The following is a 23,446-nucleotide window of genomic DNA, read 5'->3' as shown; positions in this document are numbered from 1 at the left end:
AAGGTAATGAGTAGGGAAGGGCTTTTGAAGGAGGAATGGCTGATACGGTAATTCTGCTTATCACCATTTATATTTTTAACTTTTGTGCCTCAGCCTGGCCCTGTTCACATCCCTGAGACCAAAGGAAGAAAGGTATGTTAGCAGCTTTCAGCCCTTCCCTCTCTGATCCCCAGACAAAAGATGTGGGGGCCATCACCACCACCATGCCTTGCCCAGGTGACTTGGTCATTGAGCCCTGGAATGATAAAGCTGGAAGGGGCAAAACTCATCATCTCTCTCCCATTGAATAACTGGTGTCTGCAGTTGATGATGTTTTTGGAGATACCTAGAAATAGATCAAATAAAGGCAATAGAACCAAATTATTTAACTCTTTTTATTAGACAGTTCAAATTAAGCTTGAAGAACAAGAAGCAATACAACTCAACTATTGAAATATAAATAGTTGAGCTTAATTTATTCAACAAAATTTACCCAATATATCAGTGTACAAAGCATGCTGCTGGGCTGAGCATCAGGCGTGGCACAGCGAACAAGACAGACTGACTCACCCCTCAGGGGGCTTACATTCTAATGCGGAAAGCAGATAATTTCAGTTTGGATACATAATACAAATTATCAAAGCAAGGCGCCAAGTATTTTAAAAATAAGGAGTTCGGGAGGCAAGTATCTGACCTATTCTATAGAAGGACTCCTTAGGTAAGTAACAGTTGAGCCAATCTAAGGATGCTAGATATTCGCTAGGTCAGTGGAAAAAAATCTGTGGTTCTCACTATGGTCAGTGGGTTGTTGGTGGTTTCATAATAACTGGGGACTACTCCCAGCACTGAGTGGATGCAGCCAGGGAGAACGATGTCCTGCAGTGTGTGGGTTAGTGCCACACAACGAAGAATTATTCTGTACCCTGTACGACTGTCTAATGTCCTGCTGGACATTTATGTAGGACCTACAGCTTGTCCGAGAGAGTAACTCATCTGTTTTCTCTGAGACAATCTGTAATTTGTCTTGTCCTATTATCTTTAAGTAAGGTAACTTCGCTCTTTCTTTTCCCATACACAGATTATGTATATGGTCTGTTTTGACTTTACCCTAACACTGGTTTTCATTCTAGTGTCCCCCATCCCTCTAGTTTCATTTTCCTGTACTTGTTTACAGGAAGTAGCCGCTAATCGGCTCTTAAATCCAAACCTACTCATTACAAGGAAGAGTAAACATCTGTCTGTTTCAAACAGCGGAGTCATGCCTGAGCATTTACATAATGAAATTCATCTTCTTTTCATTATAAATTTATTCTTTTCTATTTCTCCTTAATAAGAGAGTTAGGGCATTAAATTGATTTTTTAAGAAATTCATTGGCCGGGCGCGGTGGCTCAAGCCTGTAATCCCAGCACTTTGGGAGGCCGAGGCGGGTGGATCACGAGGTCAGGAGATCGAGACTATCCTGGCTAACATGGTGAAACCCCGTCTCTACTAAAAATACAAAAAACTAGCCGGGCGTGGTGGCGGGCGCCTGTAGTCCCAACTACTCGGGAGGCTGAGGCGGGAGAATGGCGTGAACCCGGGAGGCGGAGCTTGCAGTGAGCCGAGATCACGCCACTGCACTCCAGCCTGGGAGACACAGCGAGACTCCGTCTCAAAAAAAAAAAAAAAAAAAGAAATTCATGTGTGTAAGTAGATTGTATTATCTATGAGTCATTTCAGGACAGCAAAGAGAATGTTACAAAATATCTGCTCTGAAAAGGGTGAATAGATCTGATAGGGTTTGTGGTTGTCACCATGACTGGGCGTGGGGGTGGGTGCGCTACTAGCATTTAGTATGTGAGAGCCGAGTATGCAGAACATCTTGCAATACATTGGACAGTTCCTCACAATAAGAAATTATTCTGCACCCTATACGAATTTTGAATGTCTCACCAGACATTCATGTATGACCTATAGCTCGTCTGCAAGAATATATCCTCACTTTCTCCACTTCGACAATCTGTACATTTTCTTGCATAGTATCTTTATTTCAATAAAGGTTATTTCGTTCTTTCTCTTATATACAAATAAGTATTGTCATATGCAAAGAAGTTACTGTATCCCTAGTTTTTATTCTAATGTCCACCCGTATCCCTGCTTTTACATTTTCCCGCATAGGGACTGATCTCCTACCTTCTAAGTTCAAATTGATGCATTATAAATAGTTGTAAGCATCTGACTACTTCATTAGGTCTTCAATTACAGTTTTACCCAAGTTAGGTACCTTTTTTTTTCCTCTTTATGTTAATATTAGTTTTATTTAATTTTTAATTTATTTCTAAAATTGTGTGTAGGTGGAGCATATTACCTCTGAATTGGATTTGGAGGATAATAAAGAAGATGTATTTGTATTTGTCATTTAGAAAAAAAAAGGCAGAAATGCCCATTGAGAACCACTGAACTAGCTAAAAATGGGAACCACAAAACTGAAAGAAAGCCAGAGTGGCTTGTGCAGAAGAAACTAAATGATAGAGGGGTAGGGGAGGGAGAGATCACATGGGGCCATGACAGCGGTTTTGAACTTTATCCTGAAGACTTGATTTATGTTTTGCATGTGCATTACTAAGTAAATTTTAAAAAATAAAACCTTCTTGCTCTGAAGAAAACACAGCAAACAACTTAGAAGGGGAACAGAGATATTTAAGAGGTAAAACTAGATTTAGAAACTGCTTAGATGTTTATCAGGAGGGAGAGGAAGGAGTCAAAGATGACTTCCGGATTTCTGCTTGAGCCAATGGGTAGATGGTGATGCTATTCACTTACATACAGATCCTGGGAGAGGAACAGATTCATGTGAGGGAAGTAGATGGAGAGTTCCACTTTGGACATGTTGAATCAAAGATGCCTGTGAAATATCCAGCTAGTGGTGTCTAATGGGCTGTTGGAAAGAGTTGGACAAACTGCGCCCCTACAATGTGAGGGTCAAGTTCAGAAAATGAACGCTCCAAAACGAAAGTTACCATGAAAGAAATAAGTCAATGAGAATAAGCATTTGTGGTAACCCTCCCAGCAAATAACTCTACTCTAAAAAATCTCTCTCTAATTTTTTTACTGGTGGAGCCGTTTAAGCCAAGGAGTTTGGAGATCTCTGTGATGATCCAAAATCTGGCTAATATAAAATCAACTCTGATGCTAGTGAAATCTGACTTATAACATGTCTGCTAGAAGAAATTACTACAGGAAACTTTAGTGACTGGTAAGGAATGTTGAAAAGGGAAAATCAGAAGGAAAAAGCTGGTTCATAAGAAGGAAGGAAATATTGGTCCAAGCACGTCAAGGGCTCTAAGTAAAAACCGATGGTACTACAATTCCATATCATCCATTACATTAGGAAAAAGAAGCTCCTGGTAGGCACAGGGCCTCTTTGGGATATTGTTCTTTGTTCTGATTCTGTGCTCACCAGGAAACAAATGTCATCCCCGTCGGGGGCCCGTCCTTCAGTAGGAATGGCCCTGCTCCTAGGTTCTTGGCTCATTTGCCAAGACTACAATAGCACTCGCATTTATCAGTTATGCTTGTGTGAAGCTGGTTATTGCAATTCATTGTTCTCAAAATACTTTCATGAAAAGCCTGACCCGAGAAAAAGCCTTCTCTGTAATCATATTAATTAGAACATAAATGTCTACTTTGCCATAATTATACAAAGAGCCCAAATGGGCAATTAACTCCAGTTGGTTGCTTCTCTCTGAGCCATACTTGCCAGCTCTTATTACCGCATTCCAGAGAGAGTCAACCTGGATGGAGTTGGTCCCCTAAATAAATGTAGCGATAAAGAAATGGGTGCTCCAAATCAGTTTCATCAGAATGATGAGGTACAGTACTGCAGCTATGTCTGCAATAGCATTTCAACTTTACTTTTTTTTCCCTAGCATGTCCTTAAGCATTTTCTTCCCAGTTTTTCATAATCTTTCTTCTAAAGCTGTAATGTCTTATATCCTTAATAGGCATGTTTAGATTTCTCCCAAATTTTCCAAATTAACTTTCTTTCAATGTAACCAAAACAAAACCATGGCATACAGTAAACTAAAAGGGTAGACAGGAGGGAAAGGTTGCTGCAATTACAGAAAATTTAGAAATCAAACTTTACCAGTTACATCTGAGACAAGACAAACTTTCCAACACATTGGAATCATCAGAAGGACTTTAAAAAATACGACTGCTAGCAGGGCGTGGTGGCTCACGCCTGTAATCCTAACACTTTGGGAGGCCAAGGCGGGCAGATTGCCTAAGCTCAGGAGTTTGAGACCAGCCTGGGCAACACAGTGAATTCCTGTCTCTACTAAAAAAATACAAAAACTTAGCTGGGCGTGGCAGTGTGTGTCTGTAGTTCCAGCTACTCGGGAGGCTGAGGCAGAAGAATTGCTTGAATCCGGGAGGCAGAGGTTGCAGTGAGCCAAGATTGTGGCACAGCACTCCAGCCTGGGCGATGGAGTGAGGCTCCATCTCCAAAAAAAAAAAAAAATACAACTGCCTGTCGCTGAAGCCCAGAAATGATTTCATTGGCATGGGGGGCAACCTGGGCATCAGAATTTGTTTAAAACTTCCCAGATGATTCAAATGTGTAGTGAAGTTTGGGGACCACTGATCTAAGGCATTAGATAACTGGGCAGGAAAATATAAAACTTTAACTCCTGTCTGGGGCAATTTAGTTCTGTAAGGGAACAGAATGGTTATGGCATCCTTCTGACGCTGTATTCATCGGTTCTAACTAATCACGCAGGCTTTGTCTGCATCAGTATATTCAATCACATATTGTGGGTAAATCTGATCTTTCTCAAAGATGACAAAAACGGAGGGATTCAACCTGGTATCCACACAGCTGTTGTATGGCTGAGGAGGGCTCATGTACGACACATTTCCTTCAATAAAATTTCCAACCAGAACTCGGGCTACAAACATAACGATGTTTTTGGCATCATATGGGCAATTTTTGTGGGAATAGATGGCATCTTTTGCAAAGTAACTTCCTAGAAAGAATCAGAAAGAAAGGTTAAGACATATTATAAAAGAAGGTATGCAGTTTATAAGATTAGTTATACATAGTCAGATGGGCGTGGACTAAGCATATGTCAATAATACCTTACTGATACTTATAAACTTTTCTTTGCACTTAAAAACATGTTCATGATGCAGGCAAACTTAAATACAGTATATAACCTTATAGAAATGACTGAGGAATATTTGCTACAGTGCAGAGCTCATGCTGATAGTGTGAACCATTGGGTGCAATGACCAAATGAGAATGACACAGTGGCCCAATTCATGCAGTTCACCCAGTGTGAACTGAATTGAGCCAACTTGGAACTGATGAGTCAGTTGATGCTTTGTCCTCTCTAAAACAACCTCAGATTATGATTGCTGCTTCCATACACAGCAGACCAACAATTTCCTGCCAAGTTAAGATTTTTATTTTTATCATTGTCAAGTGCTACTCTGGGCAGGTGCAGTGGCTCATGTCTGTAATCCCAGTATTATGGGAGGTTGAGGCGGGTGGATCACTTGAACCTAGGAATTTAAGACCAGCCTGGGCAACATGGGGAGACTCCATCTCTACAAAAAATTTAAAAATTAGCCGGGCATGGTGGTGTGCACTTATAATCCCAGCTACTCAGGAAGCTGAGGCAGGATTGATTGAGCCCAGGAAGCTGAGGCTGCAGTAAGCTAGAATCACACCACTGCACTCCAGCCTGGGAAACAGAGTGAGACTCTATCAAAAAATACAAATAATATTTTTTAAGAAAGCTACTCTGTCATTTTTTTTTTTTTTTTTTTTTGAGACAGAGTCTCGCTCTGTCACCCAGGCTGGAGTGCAATGGTGCGATCTTGGCTCACTGCAAGCTCCGCCTCCCAGGTTCACGCCATTCTCCTGCCTCAGCCTCCCACGTAGCTGGACTACAGGCGCCCACCACCACGCCCGGCTCATTTTTTGTATTTTTAGTAGAGACGGGGTTTCACCGTGTTAGCCAGGATGGTCTCGATCTCCTGACCTCGTGATCTGCCCACCTCGGCCTCCTAAAGTGCTGGGATTACAGGCGTGAGCCACCGCGCCCGGCCAGGGCTACTCTGTCATTTTAAAGACCATGAGTAGATATTGCCAACTCCAATTTCCATGCAAGAATCAATAAGTAAAATGAATTTATCTGTGGTAACAAATGTTTAATATACTTTGCATTTACTTTGTTTTTGTTCTTTTTATCATTTTATAGTTAGATGTTTCAATTCCAGAAACATTGCTTATCCTGAATAGGTCAGATACTAGATATTCTATGCACATAATGTTCTACTATATTTAAAGTGAAATATGGAAGTCTACCTATACTGACCTACCACATCCAATCCCACCCCTCTTCCCAAAACAGTTTATGGCTGGTGGGAATTCTTTCACACCTGTTTCTATGCATTCACATACATATATGTGCATATACTCTAATATAGTTTTATGGTGGTTTATTTGTTCATAGATAGGATCATAATATATGAACTGTTCTATTTGTTCATAGATAGGATCATAATATATGAACTGTTCTACAACTTTTTTTTCCACTTTAGTCCTGGAAGTCTTACTATGTCACTACATTCAACTCTCTCTCTCTCTCTTTTTTTTTTTTTTTTTTTTTTTTTTTTTGCTGCTGTTGTTGTTGTTTTTGAGACGGGGTCTCTGTCGTCTGTCGCCCAGGCTGAAGTGCAGTGGTGCAATCTTGGCTCACTGCAGGCTTGACGTCCTGGGCTCAAGCAATCTTCCCACCTCAGCCTCTAATTCTAATTGGTATGAGGCAACAGCTCGTTGTGGTTTTAATTTGCATTTCCCTGATGATTAATGATGTTGAGCATTTTTTCATGAACTCATTGGCCATTTGTATTTCTTCTTTTGAGAAATGTCTATTCAAGTCTTTTGCTCATTTTTGAAACTTTTATTTGCACGTATTTTATGCTGAATTTATTCCTGTGCCATAAGTTTTTGCTTCTTCAGTATCTTCTGGGATAGTTTTTTCTTCCGGGCACCTCCTCTTCTGGTTTAAGAACACGGTGTTCTTTTTCAGTGAAGATTGTCTCTATATGGCAGGGGGAGCTCAGGCATGAGTTAATCCAACCATGAGCTCTGGAAGTCAGGTGGCACATCTTTGGTGCTTTGTTCACCTGAATATCCTTGATGACCAAAGAATCTACAGCTCAACCCTTAAGTTCAGCATTACTCTCTGCATTTTTAAGTGTGTACATCAAAAATTCAACTCTTTTTGGGTCACCAACTGTGTGACCAGCCCCACTGTTTGGCCTGGGCACTCCTACCAACTCCACCCTTGGAACGTTGGCATGATACACATTGTTTCTATACAGCGACATCTTTCGGACACTTGCTGGCTTTTCATACAGGCATACTCTTGATGGCCTGGGCAGTCTCATGGGTGTTCTTAAAGTGAACATGAAGATTTGAACCTCTTTATTTGCATGATTTCATGGAGTTTTCTGGGTCAAGTGAACAGCGAACCATTTCACAGATCACCTCAGGCCACTTATGGGAACAGCTTGCGCATTTTAAAATCGGGTTGTTTGTTCTCTTGCTGTTGAATTGTTTGAGTTCCTTATACATTTTGGATATTAATCCCTTATCAGATGTATGGCATGCAAATATTTTCTTCCACTCTGTGGGTTTGTCTGTTCACTTTGTTAATTGTTTCCTTTGCTGTGGAGAAGCTGTTTAGTTTGATGACATTTGTCGATTTTTGTTTTTGTTGCATCAGTTTTTTTATAACACACTTATGTAATCTGGAATCTGTATTTTCTTTTTTTTAAATTCCCTTTATTGTGTTAAGAAACTTCATTTCTATTCCTACATTTATAAGTGCTTTTTTTTTTTCTTTTTTGAGACAGTTTTCCTCTGTAGCTGAGGCTGGAGTGCAGTAGCAGGATCTCGGATCACTGTAGCCTCCCCTTCTTGTGATCAATCAACTCTCGTGCCTCAGCCTCCCGAGTAGCCAGGACTACAGGCATGTGCCACCACGCCTGACTAACTTTGTATTTTTATTAGAGAGGGGGTTTCACCATGTTGGTCAGGCTGGTCTCAAACTCCTGACCTTAGGTGATTCACCCACCTCGGCCTCCCAAAGTGCTGGGATTACAGGAATGAGCCACAGTGCCTAGCCTAACATTTCATTTTTTAGGATAAATATTTGTTTGGATTCTAACATAGGATAGACCTGTAAGAAACTGATGGGTTTTAATTTCACCTGTTATATGTCACTCAAGATGGTTACATTTCCCATTTCCTTCAAACACTTCTAGGTAAGTTTCACTGATACATTTAAACTTAATAAACTTATGAAATCTCATCAGTAAATTCATTCCCCAGCTTGAAACCTTTCATTAGTTTCCCATGCCCTTACAGTCAAGTTTAGCTCTTTATGGTCATATCTTGTACCACTTCTCCCTTCTCCACTATGTGGTGACTCTACAAGGCAGGGGAATCCTACTCTAGCCCAATCTTTGGGAACACCTCTCTAGCTGGGTTAGCTGTCCACAGGACCTGTTCTTTTTTTTTGAGATGGAGTCTTGCTCTGTCGCCCAGGCTGGTGTGCAGTGGCACGATTTTGGCTCACTGCAACCTCTGCCTCCCAGGTTCAAGGGATTATCCTGCCTCAGCCTCCCAAGTAGCTGGGATTACAGGCACATGCCACTGCACCCAGCTAATTTTTGTATTTTTAGTAGAGATGGGGTTTCACCATGTTGACCAGGCTGGTCTTGAACTCCTGACCTCAAGTGATCTGCCTGCCTCAGTCTCCCAAAGTGCTGGGATTATGGGCGTGAGCTACCACACCTGGACCTATTATTTCTCTCTATAGCAGCCCGACATTTGCAATCATTTAATTTTTTTTTTTTTTTTTTGAGACAAAGTATAGCTCTATTGCCCAGGCTGGAGTGCAATGGCAAAATCACAGCTCACCGCAGCCTCAAACTTCGGGCTCAAGCAATCCTCCCACCTCAGCCTCCTGAGTAGATGAGACTACAGGCATGTGCCACCACGCCCAGGTAATTAAAAACATTTTTTTGTAATTAAAACAAAAAATTAGGGTCTCGCCATGTTGCCCAAGCTGGTCTCCAACTCCTGGGCTCAGCCTCCCAAAGTACAGGAATTGCCGGGCGCGGTGGCTCAAGCCTGTAATCCCAGCACTTTGGGAGGCTGAGACGGGCGGATCACGAGGTCAGGAGATCGAGACCATCCTGGGTAACACAGTGAAACCCCGTCTCTACTAAAAATACAAAAACTTAGCCGGGCGAGGTGGCAGGCGCCTGTAGTCCCAGCTACTCGGGAGGCTGAGGCAGGAGAATGGCGTGAACCCGGGAGGCAGAGCTTGCAGTGAGCTGAGATCCGGCCACTGCACTCCAGCCTGGATGACAAAGCGAGACTCCGTCTCAAAAAAAAAAAAAAAAAAAAAAAAACAAAGTACAGGAATTACAGGTGTAAGCTACCATGCCTGGCCACAATCATTTAATTAATTACGAACTTGCTCACCACTGTGTACCCACCATCTAGTATACAGAAGACACTCAAAAATATTTGCTGACTGACTGATTGACTTCTTGCCTTTTGGGGCAAGAATTGAATTTAATCCTAGTTGTATGAGTTGAATTCACTTTGAATCTGTGATAAACTATTACTTATTTCCTAAAGATGAGTGATTTTCAGTTTGGTTTGTTTGTTTTTAAAAGTTGCATGCAGGCCGGTCGCAGTGGCTCATGCCTGTAATCCCAGCACTTTGGGAGGCGGAGGTAGGCAGATCACCTGAGGTCAGGAGTTCTAGACCAGCCTGACCAACATGGAGAAACCCCATCTCTACTGAAGATACAAAATTAGCTGGGCGTGGTGGCGCATGCCTGTAATCCCAGCTACTTGGGAGGCTGATGCAGGAGAGTCGCTTGAACCCAGGAGGCGGAGGTTGCAGTGAACTGAGATTGAGCCATTGCACTCCAGCCTGGGCAACGAGAGCAAAACTCTGTCTCAAAAAAAAAAAAAAGAAAAGAAAAAGAAAGAAAAAAAAAAAGAGTTGCATGCATCACGCCTGAAATCCCAGCACTTTGGCAGGCCAAGGTAGGTAGATTATTTGAGCTCAGGAGTTGAGACCAGCCTTGGCAACATGGCGAAACTCTGTCTCTACAAAAAATGCAAAAAAAAAAAAAAAAAAAAATTAGCTGGATGTGGTGGCACACACCTGTTGTCCCAGTTATTTGAGGGGCTGAGGTGGTAGGATCACTTGAGCCCAGGAGGTCGAGGCTGCAGTGAGCCAAGATTGCCACCCAGCCTGGGTGACAAAGTGAGACCCTGTCTCAAAAAAAAAAAAAAAAAAAAAAAAATTGGCATGCAGGAGTTTAGGAGCAAAAAGAAAGAGCTATAAAGATTTTTTGTGTGGGCACACCTGTGACACTTCAGACCCAGGTGACCCAATGTGGCCTAAGATGGGGAGAGGTCTCTTCTCCCTCTCTCTAATTAAAACCAGTCTGTGACAACTGAAGCTTCAAATAGCTTTGCAGGCAGGGACATGGGTTCAGAAAGAGCCACAGCCAGAAGTGAGTAGTAATGGTAGACAAGACCAACAGATGGAGTAGTTTACTAGCACGTACGAGGACTTTGGTCAGTCCCAGAAAGCAAACAGAAGACAGGAGTGGGACTAAGGTCCAGCAATCAAGCTTCAAGCCAACTGATTCACTCTCATTTCAGCATTTGATATTACCGTGAGCTTATTATCTCTCCAGGACCACTAGAGCCTGGACACTCTAGTTAATACAAAATAATTACATGTACCTCCTAATAGAAGCTCGTATAAAGCCTGAGTTATGATTCTACTAGTGCGTCTCTATCCCGGCACTAACCTTTTCCATATTTGGTTTCATGAGTTTCATGCAGGGTCCAGTCAAAATTATTCGCACAGATAGATTCCACGTAGGCACGACTTGTCGCATAAAATAGGAGGCTTCCTTCTTCCTTCATCTGTGATTTCTTCCTAATATAGGAAACGTGAGACTTAACACTGAGACATCCCCTTCCCACTCCAGTTCATAACATTAATCCCAGCTAAAGTCTAATCATCTAAAAATCTCATTCCATCTGCTTTCACAGTGGAGCTACTAACTTTAAGGCAGCAGCTGTACAATAATAAATTTATGAAAACTTTCAAAAGATAGACACATGAAATCATTGAATTGTAAAACAGTAAGGCTGAGAGAGAGAAGCCGGAGTTGATACAATGAAAGAAAAAGACTACAGCCTGAAGGAACTGTTGACTATTAAAATAAATCAGTAAATATAAATCTCAAAGGATGGATGTTAACTAATCCTTTCCGGTTTTATGCAAAGAAACATGATAACGTGGCCACCAACCGTGTAAATTTATCCAGGAGCTCTAGGTTCTCGATCTTCTTTATCTTTTCAATCTTGAAATTCTTCATGGAAGCTTTAAAATGCTCACTTACTTTGACATATTCCGGATGTAGATGATGGATCTCTGATAACTAATAAAGTTTAAAAATATATAAATGTGAAATAGGTAACATTTAAAGCATGATACATCCACATATGTGCCCCTCTATGCCATCAAGTATTGTTACCAGGGTTCTTTCTAACAGCAGATAGGATGAGCTGGCTCAGGGTTCCCACATCTGCCAATTCATTCCCATCATTAACCAGACAGGCAGCGGGCCTGTCTGTCCAGGCCAACTGAAAGCTAGCAAAGCACTATGCCTAAGGGAAAAGGGAAGTCCCCAGCAGTATGATTTAGTCCAGTAACCTCTTCCCAATGCGGGGCAAGAGGAATTGAGGTGCCTTGCAGTCCAAGTAGACCAGCCTGCACAACAGCTGAAGCCAGCATGGGGAGGCTAAGCTATCTAGGAAAAGTTGTGTTCCAACTAGGTTAAGTGACAAAGTGAGGCACAGTTTGTTGGACTCCCATAGAAACTTGTTAATTGTAACTAACGGACAAGTCACTTTTACTCCGTGAGTTCTAGTTTTCTCGTCCATAAAATAGATGTTAATATTCATCTCATATGACTGTTGTGAGGATCTGCCCAAATGAGACTGTGTGTGGCTGAACTCTGGAAACAGTGAGGTGCCCTATGGCACTTAGGTGATCTCTGGGAAAGAGAACCATTAGATGTCTGCCTTCCAACCTTGATCTAAGAGTGTTTTGTTGTTGTTGTTGTTGTTGTTGTTTGTTTTTTGGAGACGGAGTCTCGCTCTGTCACCCAGGCCGGAGCTCAGCGGGCAGGATTGCAGTGGCATGATCTCAGTTCACTGCAACCTCTGCCTCCCGGGTACAGGCGATTCTCCTGTCTCAGCCTCCCAAGTAGCCGGGACTATAGGCACACGCCGCCATGCCCAGTCAATTTTTTTGCATTTTCGGTAGAGACGGGATTTCACCGTGTTGCCCAGGCTGGTTTCGAACTCCTGAGCTCAGGCATTCCACCTGCCTCGGCCTCCCAAAATGCTAGGATTACAGGTGTGAGCCACTGCACCCAGCCGATCTAAGAGTTTTGCAGGAGCAATTCATTCATCCAGACAAACACATACACTTGTAGCAAAGTACTTTTTCTAACTTTTAATGTATTCATCCACCAAACATGTAAAAACCAAGTACCTTGTATTTATTTGAGGATAGGAAGCAAAGGTCCTCCTGAGGAAGAAAGGTCGCAGTTAAAGACACTGACGAGGTCTGTGCTGGCTGACGGCTACAAATAAAGAGAAAGAAATCACTTAACTCTCTGCTCCACAGGTCCAAGTGACCTTTTCTCTTAACTTCCAGCCACTAGGCCAAGGATGCCTAGAGAAATACACAACATTTATTTCTGTATTTTTGTCTGGACTACATCCTCGCATATTCCTGGTATAGATGTACCAGTAATCATGTCTTTTAAAAATGCTGCAACTATTCATAATCGGTCAATTAAATGCCATTTTCCTATTGATTTAAAATGTAAAAACATCTTTTTCTATTTCGGCTCAACTTTCAAAGGTCCTAATGTGTTAGCATTAAGCAAATGTGTCTTACAGCTTCTTGGTCAAAGGATAAACAATTAAATACATTAGGAATTTAGAGGAAAGAATTCTGCCTTTCCAGTATGAACTATATTTCAGGGTAACCATACCTGAGAAATAATTCTTTTTTTTTTTCTATTCCATAGAACCTAAAGCTACCAGAAAAATTATTCTTTATAGATGAATTGCACTAATAGCTGCAAAAGAGTTGATAGAATTAGAAAACCACCATTTGGCAATACCTAATGACATCATGGTTCTAAACAATCATTATCATTAGCTACTAAAACCATTAAGTGAAAGATTAGATGAATAGTATAGTGGAATGATCAGACTGGAATGTCCTGAACCTACTCTGTGATCTCCATCACTAAAAATAGGACAATCAGACACTATATATCTCTTCAGAAGATGGGACAGGATCACTGGTACAAAGCCATCAATTGTATAATATACTTGACTCAAAACTGAACCTAAATCTAATCAGTTCTCTAAATCTAATGGTCAATTTATAGAAATTACACATCATATGACCCCACAAGGAAACAATTTGCTAATTTGTTTTGAGACAGAGTTTCACTCTGTCACCCAGGCTGAAGTCCAGTGGTGTGATCATGGCTCACTATATCCTCAGCCTCCTGGGCCCAAGTGATCCTCCCACCTCAGCCTCCCAAAGTGCTAGGATTCTAAGCGTGAGCCAGCATGCCAGGTCAATTTGCTATATTTTGAATTTGGAAAATTCTATAGGTCAAATCACCTAGTTGTTGTTTTTATTGTTGTTTTGTTTGTTTGTTTGTCGGTTTTTTGAGACAGAGTCTCACTCTGTTGCCCAGGCAGTCGTGCAAACACAGCTCAACCTCCTGAGCTCAAGCGATCCTCCCACATCAACCTCTTGAGTAGCTGGGACCACAAGTGTGTACCACCACACTTGTCTAACTTTTTAAAAAGTTTTTGTAGAGATGGGGTCTCACCATGTTGCCCAAGAGGGTTTTGAACTCCTGGGCTGAAGCAATCCTTCTGCCTCGGCCTCCCAAAGTGCTGGGATTATAGGCATGAGCCACCACACTAGGCCTAACTAGTTTCTTAAAAAATGAAATTGCATGAAAAAAGTAGAGGAGGGGAAACTGTAGCAGACTAAAAGATGTTTATGACACAAATCAACCAAATGCAATGTACAGACCCTGCTTAGATACTGATTGCAACACATCAACTCTAAATAGTCATTGTTTAAGACAATTGGAAAACATAAAACGTGAACTGGGTATTAGATGATATTAAGGAATTATCATTAACTTTGTTACATAGGTTAATGATATTGTATAATGTTTTTTAAAACCTCTTACCTGTTAGGAACACACCTAATACATATACAGGGAAATGATAACATGTATTGGATTTACATTAAAATATTCCAGCAAAAGAAAAAAAGTTAGGCCAGGTGTGGTGGCTCATGCCTATAATCCCAGCACTTTGGGAGGCCGAAGCAGGAGGATTGCTTGAGATCTGAAGTTCAAGACCAGCCTGAGCAACATGGGGGGACTCCCCCACTCATCTCTAGAAACATTTTTAAAAAATTATCCACGTGTGGTGGTGCATGGCTGTAGTCCCAGCTACTTGGGAGGCTAAGGCATGAAGATCACTTGAATCCGGGTGGTTGAGGCTGCAGTGAGCCACGATGGCACCACTGCACTCTAACCCGCGTGCAGAGTTCCATTCTTTCTCAAAGAAAAAAAAAAGTTGAGAGGTGATGGTAGTAACAATATTGTTACTACTACCACAAATCTGTTACAAAGATAGTAAAATATTGACAGTGTTTAAGTTAGATGACAGGTACACAGGGGTTTGTCATCAATTCTTTGTACTTTATGTTTGAAATTTTCCATGATCAAAACAATTATATATATATATATATATATATATATATTTTTTTTTTTTTTTGAGGCGGAGTCTCGCTCTGTCGCCCAGGCTGGAGTGCAGTGGCGCGATCTCGGCTCACTGCAAGCTCCGCCTCCCGGGTTCCCGCCATTCTCCTGCCTCAGCCTCCCGAGTAGCTGGGACTACAGGCGCCGCCACCGCGCCCGGCTAATTTTTTTGTATTTTTAGTGGAGACGGGGTTTCATTGTGTTAGCCAGGATGGTCTCGATCTCCTGACCTCGTGATCCGCCCGTCTCGGCCTCCCAAAGTGCTGGGATTACAGGCTTGAGCCACCGCGCCCGGCCAAAACAATTATATTTTTAAAAATAAATGCTTGAAGGAAAAAACTCTTTCAAGAAGAAGACAACTCATTAGAATGACAAAGATTGGCCCCAATTTATCTCTATTTTAAGGTCAGGTTTCCATTCTGGATTTGTATAACGCGGGATAGATTGCATGAGTATGTTGTAAACTCTCATGAACAGTGACGTGTGCTATAGTTCACTTCTATATCCCACTGTAGTCCAGGATAGTACGCCAGCCCTTATTCTATCCTACAGCAAGTGTGTCTCCTTAGGCTGGTGAGAGCAGGATTAAAGTTGGTTCTCTGCATGACCCACTCCCTCCAACCCTCCCTCACTAACATGTTTTTCTCAATTTTTTTTTTATTCATGTGGCTATTTATTATCACTATGTGCCATGCATTATACAACATATTCCAAGACAGCCTGGGCAACATGGAGAAACCATGTCTCTATTTAAAAATACAAAAATTAGCCAGGTGCTGTGGTGTGCACCCATAGTCCTAGTTACTTGGGTGGCTGCAGTGGGAGGATCACCTGAGTCCGAGAGGTTGAGGCTGCAGTGAGCTGTGATTGCCTCACTGCACCCCAGCAACCTAACCCCCCAACCGAAAACAAAACAAAACCACCAAAATATTTCGAGAGCTCTGAGGAGCTGATAATTGAGATTGGTGGGCAGGGAGGGAGAAGGGAAGAGGAAGGAAGGTTGTGCTAGAGACATTTACATGAGTAACTGTATTACAAGGTAGAAGTGGGTAAGTACTATAAGGGAATCTCGAGTGTTCCTGGAGGGCACAGGAGAATTGGAGGAGAGTCACGAGGAATGTTATAGTATGGGAAGGTGGCATTCCAGCTAAATCATGAGGGATGCTGTATTCATCTGAATGATGGGAAGGAGTATTTCTGGAAAGGGGAAGAGCAAATGGAGAAGCATGAAGCAACTCTGACATATGGAAGTTCTCGAGATTGACAGTGGCTGACTACAGGAGCTCTCTGGAAATGCCACAAACCAGTTTTTTCCCCTAGAAATATACGTGCACAGAAAGAACCATCCGGCTTGGAGTCAAGGTCTTCTATACTTTCCATAGTTCCTACTGTCCAGAAGGGCCATAAAGCATGGTCTCACTAGTTGAGACTAATTGGGAATATCTGAATTGTTAAAAAATCAACATTACCGGAACTTAAAAAAAAAAAAAAAGGCAGCTTTGTTGCTTTAAGGAAAGACAGTTCCAACACACTATTGTGAAGACATCCTGCCAGAACCATTGTAACAAATGGAAAGCAGCTCTGATGATCTCATTCATTGGCTGAATGTGAACAGCCCTTCCCCATCCTCCTACTCTGCCTTTTCTTCCCCCATCTAACATTTGTCAGGAACTGAAACAGTTATTGCCTCATCCACCAGAATGTAAGCTCCTGTAAGGGCATGAGCTTCACTCCTCTCTTCCTGAAACCCTGAAATATTCTTTTTACTTTATTCATTTGAATATTTAAACTACAGAAAGGGACCAAGCACAGTGGATAATGCCTGTCATCCCAGCACTTTGGGAGGCCAAGGCAGGTGGATCACCTGAGGTCAAGAGTTCGAGACCAGCCTGGCCCTCATGGTGAAACCCCGTCTCTACTAAAAATACAAAAATTAGCTGGGCATACTGGCGGGCGCCTGTGGTCCCAGCTACTCAGGAGGTTTAGGCACGAGAATCACTTCAACCAGGGAGGCAGACGTTGCAGTGAGCTGAGATCGTACCACTGCACTCCAACCTGGGCAACAGAGTGAGACTCTGTCCAAAAAAAAAAAAACTTGCTGGAAGGGACTTTAGATAGCTACATCAATCAGATTCTAATTCTTGGGAAATCAACTTGAGAAATTCAGAGAAAATTAGGCAGTTAGTGGCAGAAGATAAGGCTGAAGGGATATGCAGGTTGGAATTATGAATTAGAATTAAGTCAACTTAATTATATATAGTTACTAAGTCTATTAATAGCAGGGGAATAAAAATAATAATAACCAGAAGAGTTTACATTTACTGAACACCTGATGAGTGTTTGGAATGTGTTACCCAAGCAGCCGTGAGGAAGGTATTATTAATATAATTTTTTTTTTTTTTTTTTTTTTGGAGATGGAGTCTTGCTTTGTCGCCCAGGCTGGAGTGCAGTGGCACAATCTTGGCTCACTGCAAGCTCCACCTCCCGGGTTCACGCCATTCTCCTGCCTCAGCCTCCCGAGTAGCTGGAACTACAGGCGCCCGCCACCACGCCTGGCTAATTTTTTTGTATTTTTAGTAGAGACAGGGTTTCACCGTGTTAGCCAAGATGGTCTTCATCTCCTGACCTCGTGATCCGCCTGCCTCGGCCTCCCAAAGTGCTGGGATTACAGGTGTGAGCCACCGCGCCCGGCCGAGGTAGGTATTATTATTAAGCTCATTTTACAGACAAGAATATACAGAGTGATTCATTTGTCCAAATCCACACAGCTAATGGGTGGCAGGGTGGAATTTGAACCTAGGTGAGCTAGATCCAGCGTCCAGGCTGTTAACCTGGTCCCAAGAAAGAATCTTTGACTCTAGGCTGCTCCAGTTCAAAAGCAGAATTGGAAGCAGCTCCCCTTCCTGAGGCCCTGATACAGCTCAGTTTCCATTCTTAGATTCTTGCGAGTTGTTTTCCATATGACCTCAGAGTTATTTATCTTTTCAGTAACTTCCCTTTTTCATCAAATAGCTTGAATTCTTACAACCAAAGAACCTAGTTAGAACGCCTTGATTTTATACTTCTCTTGAAGCCTATTTTATATAATCACACATCACCCAGAAAAAAAATATCCAACTCCAAAAATGTTCATGAACAATGTAGAGTTTACTGAGCAGTTCACAAGGAGAGTTACAACGAATCCCCCACAGCAACATTTCCTTTAAAATCCCTTCAATCAACATTATCTGTCTTCGAAGCCTTTGCTCTAACAGCTAGCTCATCCCTTTTTTCTCTCTCTCTCCGCCCCTCATCCTCTATAAATCATGTAGGAAAACAAGACACCCAAAAGGATTCACAGCAAAGCCAGGCATGGTGGCTCACGGCTGTAATCCCAGCACTTTGGGAGACTGAGGTACGAGGATCGCTTGAGCTCAGGAGTTCGAGACCAGCCTGGGCAACAAAGTGAGACCCCATCTCTTAAAAAAAAAAAAAGAATCCACAGCAAAACAAAAACCTAGTACATATGATTATTCCTTAGGCATGCCACATCAATCCAGCTCTTCACAGCTGGAGAAGCTAAAGCCCAGAGTATTTAAGAGACTTGCTCAGACTTCCCTTTCAGAAAGAAAATTCATTTTCTGATCTAGTATCCTTTCAGTCACACCACGCTGCTTAACAAGCATCTTACTCATAGAGAATGCAAATGGAAACTGCAGAGTAATGCAAGCAGGAACTTTTCAGGGAAACAGGCTCCAGATTCACGAGTGACTTGGTGAGCCCAGGGCATGACCATCTCAAGCATCTGTCAGCAAACAGCTGCTTCAGAACACTTACTCTGGCCCTCTCTTCATCTGCTGCACATCCCACTGAGACACAAATTTTGGTCTTCTGATGACATCCTTTTGAGTTTTGGAAGCTTTGTTTGTCTGAATCATCCCTTTGGACAGAAAAAAATAAATAAAATAATCAAGATCAGTTCTAGAAAATGACTTCTTGTTATTTTGCAGAGGCTATTTACACAGCAAATATTCGAGACTGACCCGTTTATATACGAATAGAGAAAATCCTTTGGGATGAGAATTGCTTGCAGTAAAAGACTTGTATCCTTCACTGCCATTAGTAGAAGGCTCAGAAAGCAAAGGAGTGAATGAATATTCAGGAATTGATCTAATCTTTAAATCCAAGTTGCATGGTAAAAGAGGAGAGATGGGGCAGCCAAATAACAAGACGCCATCCTTGCAAGCTTCCCTGCACCAGACATCAGTGATTGCGGGTTGGAATCTGGTAGCTGTCTTGAAGGGTTCTCTTCTACATCAAGTGTGAAATATCATTTTCAATTCATGCTGTAAACCTCAGTCCAAACTGCAACCACAGTGATCCCTTCAAAAAGTAAATCATAATACATTGCTAGTGAGAGTGTAAAATGAAACCACCACGTTGGAAAACAGTTTGGTGGCTTCTTATACAGTGAAACATGCACTCCTATATGATTTAGCAATCCCATTTCTAGGTGTTTACCCAAGAGAAATGAAAACCTCTATCCACCCAAAGACATGCATATGAATGTTCACAGCAGCATTACTATGATAACCAAAAAGTAGAAATAACCTAAATGTCCATCAGCTGGTAAACAAAGTATGGAATAGCCTTACAATTACTTATTACTTATTACTTATTCCTCAGTAATAAAAGAGGAACAACTACTATACATGCAGCAACGCGGATGAGTCTAAAAAACATTATTCACAGTGAAAGAAGTCAGCCACGTGCAACAACATACCTACTGCAAGCATTTATTAATATCAAGTTCTAGAACAGGTAAAACAGGGACAGAAAGCAAATCAGCAATAGCCTGTGAGGTGGATAAAGTGAGGTGTATATGGTGTTGCTGGGGAGACTGATTGCAAAGAGACGTAAGGAAACTTTTGGGATTGATGGAAATGTTCTATATCCTGCTTAGGGTGGTGGTTACATGCATTTGTCAATACTCATCCAACTGCACTCTTAAAATAGGAAACAAACATAAACCACACACACACACACACACACACACAAATAGGATCATACCACAACACTGCTCAAAATCTTCCCAGGGCCTCCGCCTAATAAAATATCCAAGTTTCTATCTTTGCTCTCATCTCTTACAGACCATCTACCTGTTCCGCGAAACTTCAAGCTGGTCTGTACCTTCCAGCCTTAGCCTTAGTTCTTCCTTCTCCTGGAGCGCCCTCCTTCCTACAGGCAGAGGCTGCTCTATAAAAGTAAGTGCTGTCCCACTGACTCCTCCATTCTCTGGCTGCTTCCTGGCACTGTTTCATTTTCTCAGCAACTGTTACCACTTTTTGATATGGCCCGACTTGTTTACTTGATCATTGTCTCTCATCACCCTTTTGAATATAGGCTCGAAGAGCAACTTCACCACTGTATCCCAGCACCCACAGCAGTAGCCAGTACACAGCTGGCACTCAGATACTAGCTTAATGCATTACAGAATACACTGGCAGTCTAGTTAAGAAATAGATAAAGGCGGCTGGGCGCAGTGGCTCACGCCTGTAATCCCAACACTTTGGGAGGTTGAGGCAGGTGGATCAAGAGGTCAGGAGTTCAAGACCATCCTGGCTAACACGGTGAAACCCCATCTCTACTAAAAATACAAAAAATTAACCAGGCGTGGTGGCACACAGCTATAGTCCCAGCTACTTGGGAGGCTGAGGCAGGAGAATCGCTTGAACCTGGGAGGCAGAGGTTGCAGTGAGCCAAGATTGCACCATTGCACTCCACCCTGGCGACAAAGCGAGACACCATCTCAAGAAGAAAAAAAGAAAAAAGAAAAGAAAAAGCCATCTGGAACACTATAAACTGCTCTGAACTGGTTTATATGAACCAATCAAACAGAAGTAGCTGGAAAAATTACTCTAGATTCAGGAACAAAGTCTATTGGCTCTCATCTCTCCACCACCCTTTTAAACCATAAAAACAATACAATACCACCTAAGAATTGTTTGTAATTTGGCCGGGCGCGGTGGCTCAAGCCTGTAATCCCAGCACTTTGGGAGGCCGAGACGGGTGGATCACGAGGTCAGGAGATCGAGACTATCCTGGCTAACACGGTGAAACCCCGTCTCTACTAAAAAATACAAAAAAAAACTAGCCGGGCGAGGTGGCGGGCGCCTGTAGTCCCAGCTACTCGGGAGGCTGAGGCAGGAGAATGGCGTGAACCCGGGAGGCGGAGCTTACAGTGAGCTGAGATCCGGCCACTGCACTCCAGCCTGGGCGACAGAGCGAGACTCCGTCTCAAAAAAAAAAAAAAAAAAAAAAAAAAAAAAAAGAATTGTTTGTAATTTAAGTCATTTTTAATTCTACCACCCAATATAATAGATTTTAATTTTTCATTATTATCTTCCAGTCTTGGCCCACATGCATGCATTGCTGCAATCACGCACATTGATTTTTGGTTGTGTTTTTTTAACTTTCCTATTTTAAATATAAACAGAAAATTTCAGAAACATAAATTTGGGGTTCTGGCTGAGCACTATGGCTCATGCCTGTAATCCCAGCATTTTGGGAGGTTGAGGTGGGAGGATCGCTTGAGCTCAGGAGTTTAAGATCAGCCTGGGCAACATAGTGAGACCCCCATCTCTACAAAAAATTTAAAAATTAGCTGGGCATGGTGGCATGCACCTGTACTCCCAGTTAGTTGGGAGGCTGAGGTGAGAGCTTGAGCTGGGGAGGTTGAAGCTGTAGTGAGCCGTGATGGTGCCACTGCACTCTAGCCTGCGTGATGGAGCGGGACCCTGTCTTAAAAAAAAAAAAAAAAGCGTTCTGCCTTTTTCATTTAACAATACCAAATTTTGCTTTTCCTATCTGGTTTTCATATCTAAATCTTTAACAAGTGCCAAATACGCCACTGAAATTTAATACCCTAGTTTATTTAGTCACCACTGTACTGGTACACACAGACTGGCCCTACTTTTAGTACTGTAGGTACTGGTATTGGTCTAGCATTCTTCAGTCACACCATGCTGCTTAACAAGCACCTTACTTTATGCCTATAGCTTTTTCCCCCCTTCTTCTAGTGAATTATTTCCTAAGAAAGGCTCCTGAGGGAATGAAAAGACAAACATATTAGCAAATTTTAATGTTACTTGACATGTACTGCCAGACTGTTTTTCCAAATACTTGGTATAATGGTCCTTGTAAAAGCTACATCATCTAATGCCCACTAAGTGGTACAGGATCCAACTGCAGGTACCATCTGGGAATTCAGGGACCTAAGAAAGGCTCCTTTACCTCTTCCAAAGCACCTGCAGGTCCCAAAAGGGCAAGTACTTGATCATGTGCAGGGGGTGCCTGATGGGATGGTACCTTCAGAAGGAGGGCAGTTCCTGCCCTGATATCTAACTAAACACAGCAGGTAGATTGGCAGCAGCTCACCAGAAGACCTTTCTACAGTGGCTCCAATAAACATGGTGGAAGGCAAAGTACTTTAATCAATATGATGATGGAACCACTGACCTAGACGATAAAGCCTAAAAGAAACAGCAAGTTTCTAAAACTCTGAAGGTATCCAAAAGCCCAAGGCCTCTACTGTAGTCACCAGCACCTGAAATATTGCCTCTGTCTGGGCATCTGCCCAGCCAGAATCAGAAACAGCATAGCAGAGCTGGAAGTACCCCCAAGACTACTTAGTCTGAGCTCCTGAATTTGCAGTTGAGAGAAGTGCGCCTAGATAGGCCAGGTGCCCCTCCTAGGGGAGCAGAGCAAGTGTTTGTCAGAGCCAGAGCTCTAGAACTCAGGTCTCCTGATGGCCATAGCTTGCACTCCCCCGCCTTGCTAAATCTTGACCTTGACCCTGGCCATAGCAATGCATACCCACTCTGCTCCCACTCCCACGTGTGCACTGCAGGCAGATTTCAATGACACACCACACTGCCAAACACAGAAACTCACCTTGGAAACTCAGCTCATAGTTCCGTGAGCCCGCCTGAAATTGCACAACTCCCCTCGGACAGGATTGATAGAGAGACTCCAGGTATAAAGAGTCGATGTTTGAACTTTTCTGATTGTCTTTCTAATTGGAAAAAAAAAATAAAAGGTAAAGAGTTCAGGGTAGGTTTTTAGGAAATCTCTACTATTACATGATTTCATTTTAGTAACGGGATGTGAACAGGAGTGCATTTTGCTTCCCAAACCAGATTGTAAGAGCTTCCAGCTCAGGGCTATGTCACAAACTTCTGTGGTCTTCTCCATCATAGTACCTAAGAGTCTATCCTGCAGAAACTCACTACACGCTTGGGGGATGCCTGAAAAATGTAGCTTTTTGCAATACTCTTTTACAGCAGCCAAATGTACAGAGCAACTTGCATCCCCTCTTTTGTGATGCTGCATTGGCATCTGCCATCTAACAGAATCTGACACTGACTCTTACGTGAAATAGAACATTGCGGGCTATTCTAGCCACGCACAGTTTACAGTTGTCATGAGGGGAAGTAAAGAAAGACC

At 42.4% G+C, this 23,446-nt stretch overlaps 1 protein-coding gene across 2 annotated transcripts in view; it reads right to left on the bottom strand.

Moving 5' to 3' along the window:
• Positions 1-358: 358 nt before the first annotated feature.
• ZC3HAV1 (zinc finger CCCH-type containing, antiviral 1) overlaps positions 359-23,446 on the bottom strand; it is a 74,885-nt gene continuing 51,797 nt past the window's right edge. For both annotated transcript variants that reach the window (XM_050784996.1, XM_050784997.1), the window contains exons 8-13: positions 22,895-23,015; positions 18,779-18,881; positions 12,643-12,733; positions 11,391-11,521; positions 10,883-11,013; positions 359-4,986 (exon numbers count right to left, since the gene is read on the bottom strand). In XM_050784996.1, the coding sequence (XP_050640953.1) occupies positions 4,724-4,986; positions 10,883-11,013; positions 11,391-11,521; positions 12,643-12,733; positions 18,779-18,881; positions 22,895-23,015 (840 nt within the window). In that variant the 3' untranslated portion in view covers positions 359-4,723. The remainder of the gene's footprint in view (positions 4,987-10,882; positions 11,014-11,390; positions 11,522-12,642; positions 12,734-18,778; positions 18,882-22,894; positions 23,016-23,446) is intronic.

The sequence above is a fragment of the Macaca thibetana genome, chromosome 3 (assembly GCF_024542745.1).
Source record: "Macaca thibetana thibetana isolate TM-01 chromosome 3, ASM2454274v1, whole genome shotgun sequence".
Classification (NCBI taxonomy): Eukaryota; Metazoa; Chordata; class Mammalia; order Primates; family Cercopithecidae; genus Macaca; species Macaca thibetana.
Note: the sequence above shows the minus strand (reverse complement) of the source record. Positions and strands in the feature narration are given on the sequence as shown.